Source organism: Carcharodon carcharias, chromosome 11 (assembly GCF_017639515.1).
Source record: "Carcharodon carcharias isolate sCarCar2 chromosome 11, sCarCar2.pri, whole genome shotgun sequence".
Classification (NCBI taxonomy): Eukaryota; Metazoa; Chordata; class Chondrichthyes; order Lamniformes; family Lamnidae; genus Carcharodon; species Carcharodon carcharias.
The window spans coordinates 110,310,458-110,333,480 of record NC_054477.1 but is presented as its reverse complement, the minus strand read 5'-3'; the positions used below and the strand labels follow the sequence as shown (position 1 = coordinate 110,333,480).

General features: G+C 39.3%; 1 protein-coding gene across 1 annotated transcript in view; it reads left to right on the top strand.

Annotated features, from left to right (window-relative positions):
• The first annotated feature begins 14,002 nt into the window (after window positions 1-14,002).
• The window catches only part of LOC121284460 (transmembrane protein FAM155A), a 1,081,268-nt gene continuing 1,072,247 nt past the window's right edge, over window positions 14,003-23,023 (top strand). The window contains exon 1 of the mRNA XM_041199951.1: window positions 14,003-14,737. Coding sequence (XP_041055885.1) covers window positions 14,003-14,737 — 735 coding nt within the window. The remainder of the gene's footprint in view (window positions 14,738-23,023) is intronic.

Genomic DNA, 23,023 nt, shown 5'->3' with positions numbered 1-23,023 from the left:
ATACAAGTCTGTTTAGATAAAATTCGACTCACAATGTCAGTTTTATATTCCAGCAGTAAGTTGAAGTTGATCCCTGCTGTGTTTTGGATGAGATCTCATTTGCCTGTTTAATTGAATGTCAAATATCCTATTGCACGATTCAAAAAACAAGCAAGTCCTCCTGATATCCAGACCAATATTCCCTCCTCAATCAGTACTCTGTTTTAAAAAGAACACAGATGAACTGATCCTCCGTTTCAATTGCCTTTTATGGGATATTGATGTATCCAGATTGCCTTATTTATCTACAATTGCAACAGTGATTCTACTTCCAATTTATTTACCGGGATGGACAATAAATGTTGTCCTTGTCACTGATTTTCACAAGAAAGAATTTGAAAAATAGTATCTCATGCAGCCAAGCTTCAAAAGAATACATTTCTATAAGCTTTTAATTTAAACAAAGCTGGATGAAGTTTAATCTTTAAGCATTTGTTACTAAGTACACTAAGATCCCAATCATCTACATTTTGAGTCTCTTGTGGAGCTTATTTTCTCAACCAATGGAGCAGGTTTCATTTTACTGCATTACCAACAACATTTCCAGTTATTCTGTTAATATTGCTCAGTTCTTATCATCGTCCATTTCATTGATCCCATGCAATTGTTTCAATATTATTCTTTTTCTGCTGACAGTATAGACTTCTTGCTATTGATCAGTTTAAACTGAATATTTAAACTGAAAATTCCGCAGATCCTGGAAACGACACAATGGTTTGGAAAAGCGCAAATGTAACATCTCTGTTCAGGAAGGAGGGAGACAGAAAGCAGGAAACTAAAGGCCAGTTAGCCTAACATCTGGCATTAGGAAAATGCTAAAATCCATTATTAAAGAGGTAGTAGCTGGGCATTTAGAAAATCATAACACTTTCAGGCAGAGTAAACATGGTTTCATCTCAGGAAATTGTGCTTGCTAAATTTATTAGAGTTCTTTGAGGGTGTAATAAGCAACGTGGATAAAGGGGAACCAGTAGATGCAGTATATTTGGATTTCCAAAAGGCATTTACTAAGGTGCCACATAAATCTACACACTATAAGAGTTCATTGCATTGAGGGTAATATTTTAGCATGGATATAGGACTGGCTAACTAACAGAAACAAAGAATCAAGATAAATGGGTCATTTTCAGGATGGCAAAGTAACAACTGTAATGCCACAGGGATCAGTGCTGGGGCCTCAGCTATTCACAATCTATATTAATGAATTGATGAAAGGACCAACTGTTTTGCAGTCAAGTTTAGAGGTGATATGAAGATAGCTAGGAAAACAAGTTGTGAGGAGGATACAAAAGAGTATGCAAAGGAGTATAGAAAGATTAAGTGAGTGGGAAAAAATTGGTAAATGGAGTATAATATAAGAAAATGTGAGATTGTCCACTTTTGAGGAAGAATAGAAAAACAAAATATTATTTAATTGGAGAGAGACTAGAGAATACTGCAGTACAGAGGAATCTGGGTGTCCTTGTATATGAATCACAAGAAGTCAACATGTAGGCACATTAAGTAATTAGGAAGGCAAACCAAATGTTGCCTTTTATTGCAAGGGGGTGGGGTATAAAAGAAAGGAAGTCTTGCTCTAACTGTACATGGCATTGGTGAGACCACTCCTAGAGGACTTGTACAGTTTTGGTCACCTTATATAAGGAGGTACATACTTACATTGAATGCAGTTTAGAGAAGGTTCACTAGGCAGATTTCTGGGATGAAGGATTTGTTTTATGAAGAAAAGTTGAGCAGGTTGGCCTAGACTCATTTTTGTTTAGAGCAATGAGAGATGATCTTATCGAACTTTATAAGGTTCTGAGGGGACTTCACAGCATTGATACTGGGATGGTGTTTCCTCTCGTGGGGGAATCTAGAACTAGCGGGCATAATTTCAAAGTTAGTGGTCTTCCATTTAGGACAGTAATGAGGAGGGATTTCTTCTCTCAGAGATTCTCTTCCCAGTGAGCTGTGGAGGCTGGGTCATTGAATACGTTCAAAGCTGAGTTAGAAAGATTTTTGATTGACAAGAGAGTCAAAGGTTATGAGGGGCAGACAGGAAAGTGGAGTTAAAGCCACGATCAGATCAGCAATGATCTTATTGAATGGTAGACCAGGCTTGATGGGCCCAATGGCCTACTACTGCTCATAGTTTTTATGCTCTTATGTTTTCTTTTGATTATTTACAAGTACAATGCAACAGTTCTAAGAAAATTTACAAACAGATCAATCCATAGATATATGAATTCTGTAATCTCATCAGGTCATAAATCTGAGAAAATATCATCAGTATAATGGGTGTCTGCTGCAAAAGCAGTAGCTTCACTTCTGCTATTGAGAAACCCGTGTAATGTTGTTGGTGATTAATCATTGGATAAAGAGAACTTTAATATTTAAATTACCAGGACCGCTGTAACTTTTGATTGTGATACTGAGTATAAATCCTGTCAGCAGAAAATCCCCTTCATAGCATTACTGGTTCAACAAACTGTTTTCTATTAGATTATCCTACTTCAAAGACCCCATTTCCTGCCAAGTTCAATTCATTAGTACTCCACCATAAGCATATACTTTTATTCTTCCAGAAGCAATTATTTTTTTGATTGATAATGAATGCCAGAACCTCTGCAGAGCACACTGGCATAACTTGTTGGAGAACATCCACTCCCAGCTTTTAAATGAATGCATTACCTCACTGCAACCTTTCCCTGGCTCCAAAATGCAAATACAAAAAATAGTCATATGGGTTAATATTGTGGACCCAATACTGAAACTTTCACCAAAAGCAATTAATTCTAATTGATGGATAGAAAGTTGCATCCAATTGTCTACCAAAGAAGTTATTTTAGAAAAAAGCTCAATTCTCCATGAATCTTCTTAGACAAGGAGGTTCAGTATATACAGGACAATACAGCAGAACAACCATACGCTTTAATCTTCAGAAATATTTGAGGATATTATGTCAATGAGATGTACTCAAAATGAATTTTGAAATAGATTACAATTTATACTCTAATGCATGAAAAATGGGCTAAAGTGCAACAAAAATGAAGACAAAATTGTTGTTTATCTATTTTCCCTTTTGCTTTATTTCATTTCTTAAATGCATTTTGAAACATTCTCCACCCTAGTTATGGCATTTAATAGAATTCCAATCATGAAATGATAAGGGTTATGAATTAAGGGGTGGAATTTTCTGTGTAGACATAATCAGGAAGTTACACATTAAATTAAAACAACAAAAAATTATATTGATATAGCACCTATAACATAATAAACATCCCAAGGTTCTCCCAGGAACATTATAAAACAAAATATGGTGCTAAGTCACAAAAGCCAGCATTAGGTCAGATGATCAAAAGTTTGGTCAAAGAAGTTGGTTTCAAAGGAGGAAAGTGGGGTAGAGAAGTGGAGAGGTGCAGGAAGGGAATTGCACGGCTTAGCGCCGAGGCAACTGAAATCACAGCTACCAATGTGGGAGTAATTGAAATTGGGAGTGCTCAAGTGGTCAGAATTAGATGGGTGCAGATATCTGATATAGCCCGGGGTTGGAACTGTTACGTGGAGCTGACACGCATTTAGGTAACAAGGCTTGATAGATGGGCATAAAAGATTCAGGAAATTTGGAGGTAGCATAATTACATCAATAATGCACTTGTGTTTGAGTTTCAGCGATCTTTTACCAGCTATTCACTTTATGCCCCAATTGTATGGGTGCAAATTTGCAGGAAATTCCACCTCAACATCTAGTGACAGTGCACAGAGCAAACTCTTCTTCCTGCTATGGACAAGAAAATGCTGGAAATACTCAGCAGTTTTGGTGTGATCTGTGGAGAGAGGAACAGAGTTAAAATTTCAGGTTGTGACTTTTCATTAGAACTGGGAAAAATTAGAAATATAATTCCTTTAATGAGGTGAAACGGGGGAAGGTAAAAAAGAAACACAAGTGAAGGTCTCTGATAGGGTGAAAGACGAGAAAGATTAAATGACAAAAGAGGTGGCCTGAATAGCCAAAGGAAGTGGGAATGGGACAAGTCAAAAAACAAAAGATGGGTCCAGAGGAGGTATTAATGGGAGAATGTTGAACAGCTGAAACCCAGAAGCAAACATGAGAAAGACAAGGTTAAGGCTGAAAACTGCATAGAAAATGAGACAAATAAGGGACAGAGATTACAGTCTGAAATTGTTAACCTCAATGTTGATTTCAGAAGGCTGTAACGTGCCTAATCAACAAATGAAGTGCACACCAAGGTTCCTCTGATCTTCAGTGCTTTCCAGGTTCCTACCATTCATAGTGTAATCCCTTGCCTTGTTGGCCCTCCCCAAGTGCATTACCTCACACTTTTCTGGGTTGAATTCCATTTGCCACTGCTCTTCCCATCTGACCAGTCCATTGCTATCTTCCTGCAGTTTACAGCTATCCTCCTCACTATTTACCAACCTACCAATTCTTGTGCCATCCATGAACTTCTTGATCAAAGCCCCTACATTTAAGTCCAAATCATTTATGTACACCACAAACAGAAAGGGCCCCAGCACTGAGCCCTGCAGAACACCACTGGAAACAGTCTTCCGGTCATAGAAACATCCCTCCATCACCCTCTGCTTCCTGCCTCTCAGCCAATTTTGGATCCAAAGCACCACTTTGTCTTGGGTCCCATGGGCTCTTACTTTCTTGCCCAGTCTTCCATGAGGGACTTTAAAAAGAGCCTTGCTAAACTCCATGTAGGGCACATCAAATGCATTACCTTCATTAACATTCCTGGTTACTTCCTCAAAAAATTCAATCAAAAATGTCAAACACGGCCTTCCTTTAACAAATCCCTGATTAAACCATGTCTGTCCAGGAGCAGATATATTCTGTCCCTCAGAATTCTTTCTAGCAACTTCCCCACCAATGAGGTTAGACTGACTGCCCTTTAATTTCCTGGTTTATCCCTTCCTCCCTTTTTTAAAAATGAGACAACGTTAACAGTCCTCTGGTCCTCTGACACCTCACCTGTGACCAGAGAGGATTTGAAAATTGCTGCCAGGGCCCCTGATATCTCTTTGCTTTTCTCCCTCAACAGCCTGGGATATATCTCCTCTGGGCCTGCAGATTTATCCACTTTTAAGGTCACTAAACCTGTTAGTACCTCTTCCCTCTCTATGTTAATTTCCTCTTAATATTTCACAGTCCTCCACCCTGATGTCTATACCTGTATCATCCTTTTGCATTGTGAAGACTGATACAAAGTATTCATTGAGGATTGTACCCATGTCCTCCGAATCCACACACAGTTTACCTCCATGGTCCCTAATTGCCCCTACTCTTTCCCTAGTTATTCTTTTATATATTTCTTATATATTTTAAAAAACCCCTTTGGGTTTTCCTTTATTCTACCCACCAATGCTTTCTCATGCACTTTCTTAGCTTTCCTAATTTCCTTTTTAAGTTCCCCCTGCACTTTTTATGCTCCTCCAGGTTCTCTGCCATGTTGAGCCCTTGGTATCTGTCAAAAGCTTCTCTTTTATTCTCAATCCTGAACTTTATGTCCCTTGACATCCAGGGTTCTCCAGACCTGGTCCCCACCCTCCCACAGATACAAAATAAGCTAAGTGACAGGAACACAGAAAGTGGTGGTGAATTTTTTTTTTGGATTGGACCAACTTATAAAGTGGAGTACCCCAGACATCGATATGAGAACTACTGCTCTTTCTGATCTACATTACTGGCCTAGACTTGGCTGTAAAGCACACAATTTCAAAAGCTGTAGAATACACAAAACTTGAAAGTATTGTGAAATGTGAGGTGGATAGTTATAGACTTAAAGAGGGCATAGACACACTGGTGGAATGGGTTGACAAGTGGCAGATAAAATTTAATACAGACAAGTATGAATTACTTTATTTGGTAATAAGAATGAGGAAAGGCAGTATAACCCAAAAGACACAATTATAAAGGGGTGGAGAAATAGATGGGCCTGGAATATATGTGCAAAAACCATTGAAGGTGACAGCGTATGTTGAGAAAATGGTTAATAAGGCATCTAGAATCCTGAACGTTATAAATAGAGGCATAGGGTACAAAAGCAAGGAGGATCTGCTGAACCTTTATACAACACTGGTTCGGTTTCAACTGGTGTATCGTGTGTAATTCTGGGTACCATCATTTTAGGAAAGTTATGAAGCCTCGAAGCGGGTGCAGAAGAGGTTAATGAGAATGGTTCTGGGAATGAGAGACCTTAGCTACATGGATAAATTGGTAGAGCTGTGTCTGTTGTCCTTAAAGAGAAAACTGAGAAGAGATGTGACAGAAGTATTCAAAATCATGAGGGATCTAGCCAGAGCAGATAGGAAAAAACTGTTCCATTTTAGAAGGGCCACGGACTTGATGATGCCAATTTAAGGTGATTAGTAAAAGAACCAGAGGTGACATGAGGAAAACCTTTTCTTACAGTGCGAGTGGTTAGGATCTGGAATGCACTGCTTAAGAGTGTGGTGGTGATAGGTCCAATCATGGCTTTTGAATGGGAATAGGATAATTATCTGAAAAGAAAAAAAAAATGCAGGGCTACGGGAAAAAGATGGGGAAATGGGACAAGCTGAGTTTCTCTTATTGCGAGTCGGTACAGACACAAAAGGCTGAATAACCTCATCCTGTGCTGTAGCCATTCTATAATTAAATAATTCATTTCAAACTGTGTCTCTTCTCCCCAAATCTGGGAAGAAGGAAACAAGGAAAAGTTAATACCATATCAGACTTCCGTCACTAGGTCAATAATCCTTATGGCATTTGGGAATCCTGTGCTTAGCTGCCAACACTGAAACCCAATTTAAAGGGAGCACTTATCAAATTATAGAATCATATGAATGAACAGCACAGAAGGAGTTCATCCACCTTATTGCGCCTGTGCAGGCTCTTTGAAGGAGCTATCCAATTTGTTCCACTCTCCCACTCTTTCCACATAGCTCTACAAGTTTTTCCCAGCAAATATTTATCAAATTCCCTTTATAATATTAATTAGTTTTAATGTTCTTAATAATGTTATTATTGAAGTATCTTCCATCACCCATGCTCCTCATCTAGCGTGTGTTTTGTTTGTTGCTAATTATCATAAATCCATGTCCTCTGGTTACCAAACTATTCTGCTACCGGAAACTATTTCTCCTTTTTTACTCCATCAAAACATTTCAAGATTTTAAACACCTTTATCAAATCTCCCCTTACCTTATCTACTGTAAAGAGAACAAGCTTCATTCCCCATATGCTGAAATCTTTTAACCCTGTTACTATTCAAATAAATTTCCCCTGCCCTGTCTCTAAGGCTGTGGGGAATTTTTTTCGCTTGGTGGGCAGGCGCACGCCCGTCCCGACCGAACATAAAATGATGCACGATGACATTGAGTGAGCTGCCTGACGTCATCACTCATTCGTCCGGTATTTCAGTCGGCGGGCGTGCAACAGAGTTGGCCATTTAAAAGGCCTCTTAAGGCCATTAAAAAGTTAATTAAAAGAAAATTTTGTTGCCCGTCCAACCTTACGGTTATTATTTTAAAAAAATCTGTTCATTTCTCTGAGGCAGTTCTGTGCCTCAGGGAGATTTGCAAGCATGTAATTGCGTGTATGCACAAAGTTTGTGTTCACCCGCTTGCATTCTCTTCCCGCCTGCACAGGCAGTGCTGAGCGCTGCTGCTCATGTTTCAGACTGGGCAGGCATTAATTGGCCCGCCAGAATTCAGTCCCCAATAGCGGGCGGCAGTCGGATCCTCGACCACCCCCACCTGTCCCCGCCAAGCCCACCCGACAAGGGTGAAATTCTGCCCATGGTATCCTTCAAGGTGCCCACACTAGCCATATGCTCTAGCTGGGGCCTGAGTGGCGTGCCATAAAGTTGTAGATACTTGCATTGCTTTTGTACTCTATGCCTTCATTTATAAAGCCAAAGCTGATGTGTTCTTTTTTAACAGCCTTCTCAACTTGTCCTGTCAACTTCAAAAACTTGTGGATGAACATCACCAGGTCATTTTTTTCCTGCATCCCCTTTAACATTGTATCATTCAGTTTATACAGCCTCTCCTCATTCTTCCTTCCAAAATGAATCGTTGACCTAAACACCTGCAAGCAGGAAATGTTTATCTTCCAACTCAATTCCTTTCAAAATGCAAATAACCTCAATAAAATCACCCCTTAACCTTCTGTAACCCATGAAATACAAGCTTATGTCATCTTTCCTCATATTCTAAGCTTTGGAGCATGGTAACATTCTGGTGAATCTCCACAGAACTCCTTCCAAGGCTAAAATTTCTGATTTCAGATGTGGTGCACAGCACTGTAAACAGTATTCTGGACGTGGTCTAACCAGGGCCTTGTCTAGACATGACAAACCTTCCTCCCCTTTATATTGTAACCCTCTTGTTATAAAAGTTTATATTCTGTTACTATTTTAAATTATTTTTGTACTTAACTTCTATATTTAATGATTGTGTACATTGCCACTAAAATTCCTTGGACGTCCATTGTTCATAGCTTTTCACTATTTAAATAATGCTCAATCCATCCCCTCTTCAAACAAAATGGATGAACTCACATTTTCCTGCTTTGAAATCCATCTGCCACAGTTTTTTTCTCCCCAATTATTTAATTTATCGATGTATCTTTGTAAATGTTATGCCCCTGTCCATACAACTGACTATGCCACCAATCTTTGTGGTAATGAAAGTCATTAATAGTTGAGACACTAATACAGATCTTTTTGGGATACCACACATCACTTCCTTCCAATTAGACTAAATATCCATTATCCCTACTCTCCGTCTTCTGCCTCCTCATCAATAACCTGATCAGGTCAGTAATTTTTATTCAATTCCATGAACTTTAATTTTAGCTAACAATTTCTCGTGGAGACCTTATTAAATGCCTCTGGAAGCACATGTGTCACATTTTAATTCACTCAAAACCCATTCAATTTGCACAGAGTTAAAATCAGGTATATCTTCTTGAGTGAAGACAGATATAAATTACTCATTTGATACTTCAACTATATCCTTTCTCTCCACAAGGTCCTTAAACCTTTCTACGCTGATTCAATATACAAATAACTGCATAACCTAACTTATATTATTATTGCATTCTTCTGAATTAATCACAAAATAAATAATGAATTGCCATCTACATCGGTTTTAACTTTGTATAGTATTCTAACCACTAGAGGGTGATGTTAAGCAACAACTGTACTTTTCTGGAAAACTTGCGTTTCAGTTTGCAGGTAGACAATCTACCTGCAAATTAACCTTTCTGGTCGCTTAATGTTTATTCAGTTGCGATTTTCGCCTCAACGGTTTATAGGATGACGTTACCCGTTCCACATTTGCGTTTTTCTACACCTGCTTGGAAAACCATGTGCTGTTCAATTCGGCGAGTCTTTTAAGAGAACATGTTTGAATCGAATCCTGGACACTTCAAGAACGATTATTCCAACCGCCTTCTGTGACTTTGTCGTTTCTCGGGGATCAGTAGATGTAGGAGTCACTTTACTTTTAGTTGGGCGAATTTGCATTTATTCTTTCTGGATGTTAGCCCCATGGTGATGGTGGGATGTTTACTGCTGGCCTCATAAACCATTTTAACATCGTCCGAAAACTGACCACTGGTAGTATCAGCAATCCATAAACTGGACGGCCTCTCGCAATCCTCTCCACTGTTGACAAAATGTAGGATTCCAAGATGTTGAACGTTTTTTTAAGGATTATGCAGAAAACAGTTCCCTAATATTGAACTGCCATGTGACTTATTTACCCTGATACCCCTCACCACTATTCCTTGCTGTTTTAATTTGAGGTTCGTTGGGTTGTGTAGATGGCGCATTTAATACATTCTGTGCATTTGACAAATCACTTTTTAAAATTCATTTACGGGATGTGGGCTTCGCTGGTTAGGCCAGCATTTATTGCCCATCCCTAATGGCCCTTGAGAAGGTGGTGGTGAGCTGCATCCTTGAAACGCTGCTCCCTGTGGTGTAAGTACATTCACTTTGCTCCATTGAGTCGAATTTTTGCTTCTGCGTCAAGCGACTGTTGCACTTTCCTCCTTGGGATTCTCAGCGTTTCTGTATTTTTGTGGGATACACATCGAGGACACGGTGTTTTCTCTCTCTCTTTAAACTCTCTGCCTTCTTGAAAGCAGAATGCTATATCACTTTCTTAACAGAAACCCGCACGATTATAGGGTGTGCCTTTAACTATAGAAGGTGCAGCAAAAGTATGCCGATTGTGTATTTAAGGCGGCGAACAGAACATGTCCAGGGAATTTTTAGGACAGTCAGCTTAACATCACTGGTGGAAAAATAATGGAACTCTTTCTAAAGTAGAGTAAACTCTTTCTAAAAAGGACATCTAGAAATGAGAAATACAATAATGAACAGTCAGCATGGATTTCAAAAGAAAAAAAAAACTTGCTTGACCAACCTGGATTTTTTAAGGAGGCAACAGAGAGAGAGAGAGTAGACAATGATCATGCAATAGATATTATTTATCTGGATTTTTTTTTAAAATAGCCTTTAAGAAGGTGCCCATAACAGACTAATGAATAAGGTCAGAGCATCTGGAGTCAGGGGGCAAGTGGCAGAATGGCTTGCCAGCTTGTTTCAAGCCAGAAAGCAGAGAGTGGGAATAAAAGGTAGTTATTCAGAATGGTAGGAAGTGGTGTTCCACAAGGATCAGTGCTCTGGACCACTGGTGTTCACAAATTATATCAATAGTTTGGACTTTGGAATCAAAAACACAGTGTCTAAATTTGCAGGGTGGGGAGAGGGGAATGTATGGTCAATACCAAGGGGGACTGCTACATATTACTGTAGGACTTTAGTAAACTTGCAGAATGGGCAAATAATTGACAAATGAAGTTTGACAGATAAATGTGAGGTAGTACATTTTGGTAGGAAGAATATGGAGGTCATTTATTACTCAGAGGGTTCAAGTCTAGATGAGGGTGGAGGAACAAAAGCGATCTCCAATACAATTACATCAATCACTAAAAATTGTGACACAAGTTAGCAAGATCATAAGAAATGCAAACCAAGCTCTAAGCTTTATCTCTAGAGGGATAGCATTGAAAAGTTGGGAGGTTATGCTAAACCTGTATGCATCCTTGGTTAGGCCACACATAGAGTAAGTATTCAATGCAGTTATCATTGCCATCTTATAAAATATTCTACAGAGGAACTGGAGAGGGTGCAGAGAAGATTGACAGAAATATGTGGGCCTCATATCAGGAAAGGATTGAAAGGCTGGGCCTCTTTTCTCTTGAAAAAAAAATGCTAAGGGCCAACCTAATAGAGACATTTAAAATTATGAAAGGCTTTGATAGAGTGGATCAGAGAAGTGATTTCCTCTTGTGGGGAAGAGCATGACTAGAGGCCATCAAAATAAGATAGTCACCAAGACGTGCAATAGGGAATTCAGAAGACAAGTTTTTACCCAAAGAATGGTATGAAAGTGGTTGAAGTGAATGGTATTATGCATTTAAGGGAAAAGTAGACAAAAATATGAGAAGGGAATAGAGGGATAGAACAGTAAATTTAATGAGAAATGATGGGAGCAGGCACAAGTGAAGTATAAACACTAGCATTGACTGGTTGGGCTGAATGACCTGTTTCTGTGCTGTATATCCTATGTACATAATTACAAGATGTTTGTACCAAACAGAAATGGTGGTGAGTGTTTCATTACATGATAGTCAAACTGCACAGGATTACCCTGGACAATCTGAGATAACGTATTGCACAATTCTTATAAGTTCATCACTGATTTCATTCCCCAACTGATCAACTGTATGCTACTCTCACCTTGAAGTTAGGAGGTGGTGGATTCAAGTCCCACTTCAGAGATTTGAGCCCAAAATGTAGGCTGACTCTTCAATGGAGTACTGGGGTTGGGCTGCACTGTCGGAGATGCTGTCATTAGCACCAGAGATTAAACGAACGCCTCCATCTACTCTCTCAGCTAGAATAATAAAGATCCCAGGACAGTATTCAAAGGATAGGTAAATGCTCCTTGGTGTCCTGGGGAACATTTATTCTTCAAACACGATAACTAAAAATACATTTACCTCTGTTGTTTGTCGGACCTCGCAGTGTGTTAATTGGGTGTTGGGTTTTGTAACAACACTTTAAACGAACTTTAAAATTGGTTTTAAAGGGCTTTGGGGCTTTCTCGCGTCGCGAAAGGTTCCTGAACCGCATTTTTAAAAAAGCTTAAAAGTTGTTCCATCATAAATGTCTTGCCCTGTCATAATCTTTAACTCCTCAAATTCCACATGCTTGCAGTCTAATCAAGCTGGCATGGTGTGAAATCCCAGCCATGTTTCTTAGGATTCCCCTCGCTTTCCTGCTACAGATCAAGTGATTCCTTCAAGGAACAGCGAACATTAATGTCACGCCATCCTCACGCTGTTTACACACGTCTTGGTCGACGTTATTCCCATCACTCAAACCACCGCCGTCAAAGATGCGACGATAGTTTCAGATGTCGAGGTTACAGCTTTGGGTTGTTATAACGCGGGAGCCGAGTTATTTATTTTTTTCTTTCGTTTGCACTCGTCACTGCCTGTCCGACTGGAAAGGAATACAAATCAGCCAAGCGTGGCAGTTACAAGTTCTGAGATAACACTAAGCAGCACTATAAGAATGGATCTCAGCCATACGTCTTCAACAACAACAGACGTTGGAATGCAGCTAACCTCCCCCAGCCCCGCTCCCCCTGTTATTAGATCACATTTTGCAACAACTATGGTTTCGGTTTAGGGTCACTTAGTCAACTCAATTGTCCTGTCAAAAGCAGACACCGAACAGGCGGCTTCACAGATACATACTGCAGTAGGAACATGCACTGCAGCACGGTTTTATACAGCAACTGGCAGCTTTAAGAGGTTTGAGTTTGGCTTCAGTGTGTTCTCACGGGTTCACGGTCCAGAATTATGTTTTTGCAGTTGTTTCCCGTCCATTGCGCAGCGCAGCACTGAGGGTTTCAGTGAATTCCTACAGGACCCTCTCGCTCTAAATGCCGCTGCAAAGCGTTCAATGTACCTTTCCAACGGCTGAGCAGTGTGGTGCCTCATCGCCGCTTGACACGTCGCAAACACCTTCATGACTGGGTGAAGGAAGAACCCGAAATGGCACTTTGTGTACACGTTTAGCTGTTCGAAACTTCACTCGGCAATGTTATGAGAATATCAAATCGCAGCTCATTTCGCATTTACTGGACCCTGAACATCATTTCAACTAATCTAGGTTAACAGAAGTAGATGTTGATGTAAATGGACACTGAGTTGGTTTTCTGTGCGTGTGTGTGTGTGCCTCCCCTCTCCCACTCTCTTTTTCCACTCTTAAGAACAGGCTGCTGGATGTGTCAAATGGAGAGATCTCGGAACTGGAGATGACGCAAACCACCGTCCTCTTCAAGCGCCCCCACCCCCCCAAAAAAATAATAATAGGTGTTTCTAGGCGAAGATGGCCGCAACTTAACATCCAGCTAAGAGATCTGTGGGGATGCAAACGCGAGAGCCAGCGACATTTTGCCGGGAGCAGGGGAAATAGTTGAACTTTTTTTTTCCCTGGCGCATTTAGTGGTTCCTTTGATGAGATGCTTATGGGGTTGGATGTGTGAAGCTGGGATGTGTTATGATCTGAATCTTGCAGAGAGTGGAGCCGAGAGAAGAGAGAGGAGCTCGACGTCGTCAGGAGAATGTTGTCACCGAAAAGTAGGTTTTCCTCCAGAGAGTCATGGCTAAGTCTGATATGACAGCCCCTGCTTTCATCTGCTTCCTCCCGCCGATTGGGTGGCAACAGTTGACCATTTGCTGAGAGTGAGAGGCAGATTCAACCTGAGCAAACGTCCGAGAGAATAGCAGCCACACGGAAGCAGCGAGACAATCCCGGTCAATGTATATTGGGGCAAGGAAGCACTCATTGTGGAATCGGCCGGAGCTGCACTTTCCCACAATATGACCAAGGGCGCTTGGATGTGTCGGCAGCAAGATGACGGATTAAAAATTTGGTATGTCCCCCGTCAGAACGACAAGCCCTGCACAGATTCAGAACGGGCCCAGAAATGGCGACTGTCTTTAGCAGCTCTCTTGTTTTTCACGGTCCTGCTCTCTGATCACTTGTGGCTGTGTGCAGAGGCAAATCTGACCAGGACCAGAGACCAGGAGCGAGGCACCTTGGCAGACATGGGCGAGGAGCTAACAGCAGCAAAGCATGTACTTTTCCCCGTATCCCTTAGACCTGAACAGACAAGGAAAACCATCAGCAGTGACAAACATACTATTTTTATAGATAATACTACTAGCAGACCTGCGTGGCAACTAGAAACGTGCTCCCCACATTGTCTATCTGGGCAGTGGTTTATTGTTGAAGATGCAGAGTCTGTCTGTGGAAGCGTGAGTGGGGAAGCAAGCTACGGCACCTCTCCGCTGTCTTTCAGCAATTTCCACCTTTCCTTTTGTGAATCTTATACCCTTTTGGAACTGTTTACCGGGATGCCTACACCAGAGGGCTCGAATTGCGACCTGGATGTGGTTATGGATGGAGATGCCAAGGTCTGCCTTAAATGTGTTGAGACTTATCAGCGGTTAGACCAGCACGCCCAGGAGAAATACGATGAGTTCCAGGTCTTGTTCCAGAAGTATTTGCAATCAGGAGAATACTCCGTGAAAAGTTGCATTGAGGACTGCAAGGTAAGAGCGTTGACTATTTTATTTGTTGACTGGCGGCATTGGAGTTGAGAGAGTTGGAGGATCTTGCTGTTGGCATGGCGACGGGTGTTTGTTGGTAGCAAGTGTGCATCGGGATTCCTCGGGAGCTGTTGTTTGGAATTGTTGGTAATGTGCCGGGCCAAAAAAAAACGTTGCTTCCCAAAATCTTGTTGCTTAGCCATCTGGGCGGAGAAAGGTGCTGGTGATTTTCCGCAGTGATGAAGTGCGGACAAGTGGTGCATGTAAATGACTGTAGAACTGGCTGAAGATCTGTGTTCCCATTGACCCCTTTGTGGGAAGGGTCTTCCGGGACAGTGGGCCGTGTGGAGTAAGCTACTACTTAACCGAAGCCTTGGTTAAATCCGACTAGTTACCAGTGCTGTGGTCATATTTATTCAAAGAATTAACGAGGGCATCCCGGCGGTCTGCCATACAACTGACGTGCAGTGCTTGCAAATCGCAATTGTGTGCTTTGTAACTGTAAAAAGAGAATATCTTAGAAGAATACCTAAGGTGCAACTCAGACACATTCTCAAAGTGGAATTTGTTATCCCAAAGGACAGAACAAATGTCATTTGTCGAGAAATATGTTGCGCTGTTAACTCCTTTAAGTTCCTTCGATTCGATTAGACCATGTGATGTCTCCTCTCAACAGTATATCCGTATGTGTATTCTCGAAATTCAAATGGGGGGTGGGTGGGGGGCGGATGGCAGCGAATAATCATTTTATATTTCTTCCTGTTTTGTTTTACTTGTCCTAATTAGATGCTGATGCACTGTTGAATAACTTTAGAACAATAAATATGATGAGTCAAATCCACCGTCGGTTCAGGAGCCTCTACATTAATGAGAATTTCAATTAGGCTCATCGTTATTCCTTGCGCATCTCCACATGGAACCCAGAGGGATCCTAAGCGCTTGATTCCAGCTGTGTTCACAGCACCATTGAACCGTGAGCAGTCACAAACTTTCTCAGCGCCGCTGCTCAGGGATCGGAATATACTGCACACCCTGACTTGCATTTCACTCACTCAACAAATACCTCGAAGTAAACAATGGCAACATTAATATTGTCCGGGGCGTCAGCCTCCATCAATGAAAGGAGATCCGCTGTGTACATTAAGAAAAACGTGTTGAAACACTTGAAAACAATAAAGGCAAAGGGGCTGCAGAAGAATGGGGAGTTTCAGAGATGATTGGGGTAAACGATGAGAGAAAGAAGGCGAGCCATCAGTGGGGATGGGAGAGGGATTGAGGTCAATGCCAATGAGAGAGGGAAGAAAGGAATGGGAGAGAAAATGTGGCGAATGAAAGCCACCTTGCCGTACATTTGTGTAGTGAAACAGAAAATGCCATTTAAATTCAGCGGTTAAAGTGGCTGCACAGCGAATCAGCACCAGGCGCTCTCCAAGGTGCTGAATCTGCATGACGCTTGAGGAACTGGTGGCATGACAATATCGGACACCTTTCTGAGGAGCGAGATTGGATATGATCGTATTACTTTCCAAACGATAATTAATTTAACTGTGGTTTTGATTCCTAAAAATGTAGAATTATTTTAAATATTATGTTGGAGATATTTTGGTATTTTAAGGTACACTTAATAGGTTTTCCAATGTTTATTTTAATTCAAAGTCAGCCAGATCCGTATGGCGCATCCCATACTTTCTCCCTTCCAGAACGCCGAAAAACAGTGCGTTTCATGTTCACATCATTTTACTGCATATCCTGCGGTCTTCATTTTAATATTTGTTTTCAACAAATCTTTAAATATATTCAAAATGTGTAAATCAGAATGCATTATGTCAACCGATGAATGGATTATGGCTTCTGTGGAAAGATAGAATTGCATATACGCCGCATATCAACAGGTTGATTTTACCTGTAGTGCGAAGTAACAGTCTGTAAGATATTAATCATTGAGTAGGTGCTGTTCATTCATCATAGAGGAATGAAAACTCGGAAATTCAGTGATCTTAGAGAATGGGTGATTGACTTTCATTCATGTACATAGAAGGTTCTGAGCAAACATAGACATAAACACAATTGGTTTCTTGAAAAATCATCATAGCAGAGGTGCTGAACTATGATGACAATACAAATAAAACAAATCAGAATACTTAATAACATAGTTATAGGCAATCATTAAAATAAAGCATAAATAAAATTATTGCACAATTTATGAACATTTAAGTATATAAATATGTTGCAAAATGCAGGTCTCTTTCATTTACAGAATAAAAATGAAAGATCCACTACACTGTACTTTGTGCTAAAGTCCATAAATAATGTTGCAGGTTGAATTTGTTAAAGTCTCAATCATTTACATACTATTTATGAGTTTTATGGAGTCTGGGGTTGGGCTGTCTGGTAGTCTATTTGTTCCATGTCTTTTTTGCAGAATGGTGGCTTTTCACCTTAATTTCATTGCAGATTTACTTTTGTGTAGTTGTAGTAAGAAATAGTGGCAATGGGAGGTGGGGTTCAAGAGATTTCTAGCAAACTAGACAGTTTTTTTCCGCCTTTCAGCAAGGGAAGACATATTGAGTTGTTTGATTGTGTCAGAGTAGTTTTGGTATGTGTTACCTAGGATCAGCTTCAATGCTCCTTTCTGAATGCTACCGAGGTTGTTCACATGCTTTTTGGTAAGTCCAGCGTTCCATACATATTCAACAATGGGTCTCATGTAACTATTAAACACATTGAATCAGTTAGTTTGAGATATGCTTGAAAAGAACTAGCTTGTGGAATTTTCCATTTGTTCTCGTAAGCATTTCATGCACTTGGTAATCCCATTTGGGATCACTTTGAATAGATTCCTCATAATTTAATACATACCTGTTGTGCAATTTCAGCACCATCTAATATGATAAGAGTTGGATTAGGAGGGTTGATATGATGCACAATTCCATAACACTTTTGGGGATTCACTCTCATGCAATTTGCTGTTATCCACAGTATAGCAAGCTCTTTACAGTTGGTTGAATCAGAATGGTGTACCAAGGAAAATATATGATCCATATGTACATTAAGTGTTTCTGAAAGATACAACATGGTGTAATTTAGTAATAAAAATGAGAATAGGTGTAGGGCCAAAATGTATAGTGTGATTTTATTCTTTATTTAATTTGGAGAAATTCATTTTTATCCTCTTACAAGCAAAATTTTAGATTTAATTTAGCAGCTCGTTGTCTTAATAAAAAGCTCCAGACTTTAAATATGCTCTTATAATAATAAAAATATTATTTATTTCATACCAGAAAAATGTGGAACTCAAATGAGAAAGTATCAATAGTTCATACCTGATTACTAGCTAAGGAAGTGTAAGATGTTTATAATTATTTTAGTAAGGAAAAGAGAATTTCTGACTCCAAAACACATACCCGTATCAAAGGAAAGACTTGTAATATAAATCTTTAAGATAAAGATTTGTATATATTTGGGGTTATTTCATGGTTTGAGGCTTGCTGAGCCCTTGCAAACATCTTGTTATCTCGGGTAGTGGAGTAACACGTTCTCAGGATCAGGACATGGAGGAGGAAGGCTGGAACCTGCAGTGAGGCAAAGAGCGAGCTTCCTTCAAGATTTATAGTTTCATTAATTGGTATCACAACTTTGCAGCAATTGCTTATCACCCATGAAATACAGCTCAGGAGCTGATCAACATTGCCTTTAACCACTTTCTATGGTGTTTCTCACTTCTGCAGGTTTTAGTGGTGATCAGTTTCCCTTTAGTATCAAAAGCAAAGTGTTATTCAGCAATCATCCTTAGTAGCCCAGAGACAATTTTATTTTTTCCTCTTTTAAACAAAACTTTAAAAAAATTTATATAAGGACATATTTTTACCACACCGGCTAAATATTTTATAAGCACACAATGCTAAAAATATCAATAGGCATGGCAGTAACCATTTATCATTTATGGAGTTTGGACTCATGGAGTCAATTTGAATTATTTGTTATCTTTAAAAATGTTTCTTACTTGCATAAATGCATCGGTTTGACATCTGCCATTATAACAAGTCCCCTGACTGTCCTTTTGTGGTAAAGTAAATAATTGTAGTCCTTTGTTTCTCTTTCTACTTAGTCAAAATACTTCTAATTAGATCTTGCACTTATTTGTACGGAAGTGAAGACAGGATGATATTCAGTGCACTGAACGTGCATAGTCAAAATATACTGCTGGCACTCACCATCATCCAGGGTCACCCAGGAAGAATTGCCAATTGATTAAACATGGCTAGGACTTATAGAAGAATATTCTAGCATAATCTGTATACTTTTGAAAGAGATGGGAGCAAATGAGAAGAATAAAGAACTTTTTGAGCACCCTCTACACATGCAGATCCATTGTAATATGCAAATAATTCATGTTGCAGAACATAAAATTTAGAAAACTAAGTTTAAAAATTGAAGGGCAGCTGTAGGAACTTATAAGAAAACCTGTAATAATCTGCCTTTCCTCTGCTACACTTCTCAGCCACGGGAACTTTAGTTTCTTTGACAGATTTTCCATTGTTCTCCCCTCCTCTGCCAGTATGCAATAACTGTTTAGCTTTCCCCGAGCCCATATTTTAAAATTTTCTTTTTTCCACTTCCATTTGCCTTCACCATCATCACTTCCATCATTCAATCACTTCTACCTCCACCTGTCACAGACCTCTCCCTTTTATTATTTTTTCTGTTCTCTTTTCCCTAAAATTCTGGTGGCCCAAAGCTGGCAGGCAGGCCCAGAGAACTCCAGCTCCAGTCAACTGTCCTAATGCAAATGTGACCCAGCCTTTAAAATGGACCAGGCCTCTCACCGGAGTCATTCATTGCTCATTTCAGTGGCCAGCTCCCTGAAGTCTGCTTGGAAGGAAAATTCACTCCCAAGAGTTTCTAAATCGTGGAAATCTGTGTTTTTCTAGTTGTTTCCTTTATTGGAATATAATTGATAAGCTGTAAATAATTTGTTAATTTTTGAAAGATGAATTGTCAGATGGCATTATGGAAGGTACTTAATGTTTCGCATTGGTACTAACCAACAATACTATTGACCTGTGACTTCTTGTATCTGATGGAAATAAGTATTCAGTGGGCACTGAGAAGTTTGTTACATGCTATTGTTACTATTTGCAATGGTTATATGGCCTTGATCACTGTAAACATACACTGCTGTTGCAATTGATTGAGTATGAGAAACACCTTTGGAACAAAGTTGCACATGGCATTGTCTGTTATAGACCCTATCCAGAATTCAATTCTGTTGACCTCAATAAAACTCAATATTGGGCATATCCTAAAACAGTCTGTTTTATGTCCAATTTCATCTCAATTCTGCTTGCGATATTTTTATCAGTGAACTGCCTTGGACAGGTTACACATTTGTGCTTCCACCTTGAGTAAACTTGAACTTTTCATGGTCATTAAGCACAATGAACCGTCATAGACCCTATAAGACAATAAAAATGTATGTTGTTAATGTCAAAATCATAATGTTACATAAATATGGTTTTGCAGGTACAAAAATAACGATGAATTATTTCTAACCAGTTAGATTCCAGGAGCGATTAACATTCTTATGTAATTGCTGTTATGGACAGGTGAAAATTGATAGGATGGTTTCTACTTTTTTCCCACCTCTTGACTAACCGCAACGTTTGCTATTTGCATCTTCTTATGATCAAGTGTTTTTCCTTCATTCCCATTCTGTGGAATTTCATTCTGCAGCCACTAAGTCTGTGTGGTCATTGTGTATCAGTTTCTGTTGACGTTTAGGCAGCAGTAGCTGTTCAGCCCACAGGAGAGATCTGTTGCATTTTTCATATCTTCTTAAAGGAATGTCCAAAAGGTCACTTACATTTTAATGTCCTGACCAGACAAGCAGGCTACTTCCAGCCTTGCGGAGTTTCATGTATATTTGCACGCAAGGAAGGAGGTCACCTGACCCTCTTGACTTCATCTTACTCTAATGCAGATTGTCTATTCTCCACATTGCTTTTTTTTTTAAAGTGAAGTGCCCATTTTTCCATAAATTAGCAATCTTTCTGTTCTGTTAGTTATGCTGTTTCTGGTTCTGCAAAATTTAAATGGCATATTCTGGATTGTTCTATTGGTAACTTTGTTTATCATCTCAATTTTGCATACTTTCGGGTAGCTCATTTGAAAAGAAAATACTTTCTAATTTTTTCTAGGTATGTTAATTTAAACATCAATTGTAGATAAAAACAAAGTAATATTATTTTGCTCAATTCCACACTTTCTTACTCTGCTGCTCTTAAAATCATCAATGGTTTCATGTATAACTATTTGTTGACAAGGCTAAAATATACTACATTCATGAAATCCTACCTCATCACAGAGCTAACTTCCTGATACTAAGTGTAAAATATTATCTGTGGTACTGCAACAGGTTAAATTATTTTGATGGCCTCTCTTGGAAGAGAACAGAAAGCCAGCTCACATTGCTGGGGGAAAATTAAGCACCAAATTCCATCATAAAAATCATTATTAAATATAATAAAATACATTTTATATGATTTTAAATACACATACTGAATTACCTATTTGCCACTGGCATCTAATTTTTTATCCACCTTGTAAGGAAACCCATTATTTTTTATGAGTTATATAATTGCGCAGTCTTCATTTCTCATGAGCTGACAATCATATCCCAGTGTCCTACTGAGCTGCACAACAGGTGTTTTATATTGCGAAACATCACACTCCAATCTGATGGAAATTAGCTGACATAGTAACATGAACTGTTCTTCTCTCCTTGACTATGTATACATATTTATAAGTTGCCTATTTCAGAACAATATCTACATCTTACTTTCTGAAATTGAAAGCCACTTCTTTTCTTGTTGCATTTGGGAGTATATTTGCCAACATGTTCATTTTTTTTGTCTGTCTCCAGTGTCATGAAACTAACTATCCACACTCATGTTAGAACTTGTTCAAGACTGAAATAATATTAGGGTTGAGACAATACAATGAATTTAATACTCATGTGAATTTTCAGAAAAATGCTGTGTTGTATCTGAAGAGAGGAGTTCATATGTTTGTAATAATCTTCAATAAAGAAAAACATCTTAAATTATTTTAAAGTTATCTCCACACTGGTTGTATGATGAGAATATTAAATTGGGAATTATGCAATGTTCCAAATAACTGAAGAGGAAATTCTTCACAACTATCTTAAAGCATTCACAGGTTGTAAGGCTAATCCCATTTGATATTACCCAGGCACACACCGAGGAGTACAATGTGAAGTGCAGCAGAAAAGATCTGAGTAATACTGCAGGTTTCAGCTTGGCTTTTGGCTCCCAGAAGAGAGCTCTGTGTAAACGTGCTTACATGCCAGTACATGGCTCCCCTGGTGTCTATTTACAGCTTTTAGGAAAGATCAGACAGTAAAGTTATTTTGTTCTTATTAAAAAGACTCAATATTAAATAAATAAAGCAACCAGGATATTCAACCTGGGCATTTATTAAAAGAGTATTAGTTAAGTTGCTGGTTGGGAGCTCTATACCCCTATGCAGTCAGGTTAGGGGCTTAACCATGGCTCAGTTAGTAGCACTCTCACCTCTGAATCAGAAGGTTATGGATTCAAGTCCCATGTCAGAGACTTGAGCACAGAATCTAAGCTGACATTCTAGTACAGTACTGAGGGAGTGTTGCCTTTTGGATGGGACATGAAACCAAGACCTCAAATGTTCTCAGATGGATGTAAAAGATCTCAGGTCACTATCTGAAGAAGAACTGGGGACTCCTGGTCAATAATTATCCCACAGATTATCGAGTGGTTATCTTATTGCTATTTTTGGTACCTTGCTGTGAACAATTTGGCTGCTGTGTTTTCCTTCATTACAGCAGTAACTACAATTCAGATGTATTTTATTGGCTATAAAGCACTTTGGGAGGTTGTATAGGCACCATATAAATGCAAGTTTTTTTTTCTTTTTTATACTTGGTTTGTGGTATTACTTTTGCACTTAATGGCATTACATTAATGCAGAATGCCAGTGTTAATTGCAGTCTCAATTAGCATATTCAATAGGTGAATGAAGTTGCTTTTTTGTGACAAATGTAACATTAGATCTTTGGCATAATAGCATTAACAAATCTTTAAAGGCATGAGCACTTTTCTCAATCTATGGTTAAATTTCTTAGGCTGCAAATCATCAATGAACTATCATGAAGTTTAGTCTGTAGTTAAATATGGAATCAGTATGGTTTGTTGTATAATTGTTATGAGATAGTTGCTTCAGACTGAATTACAT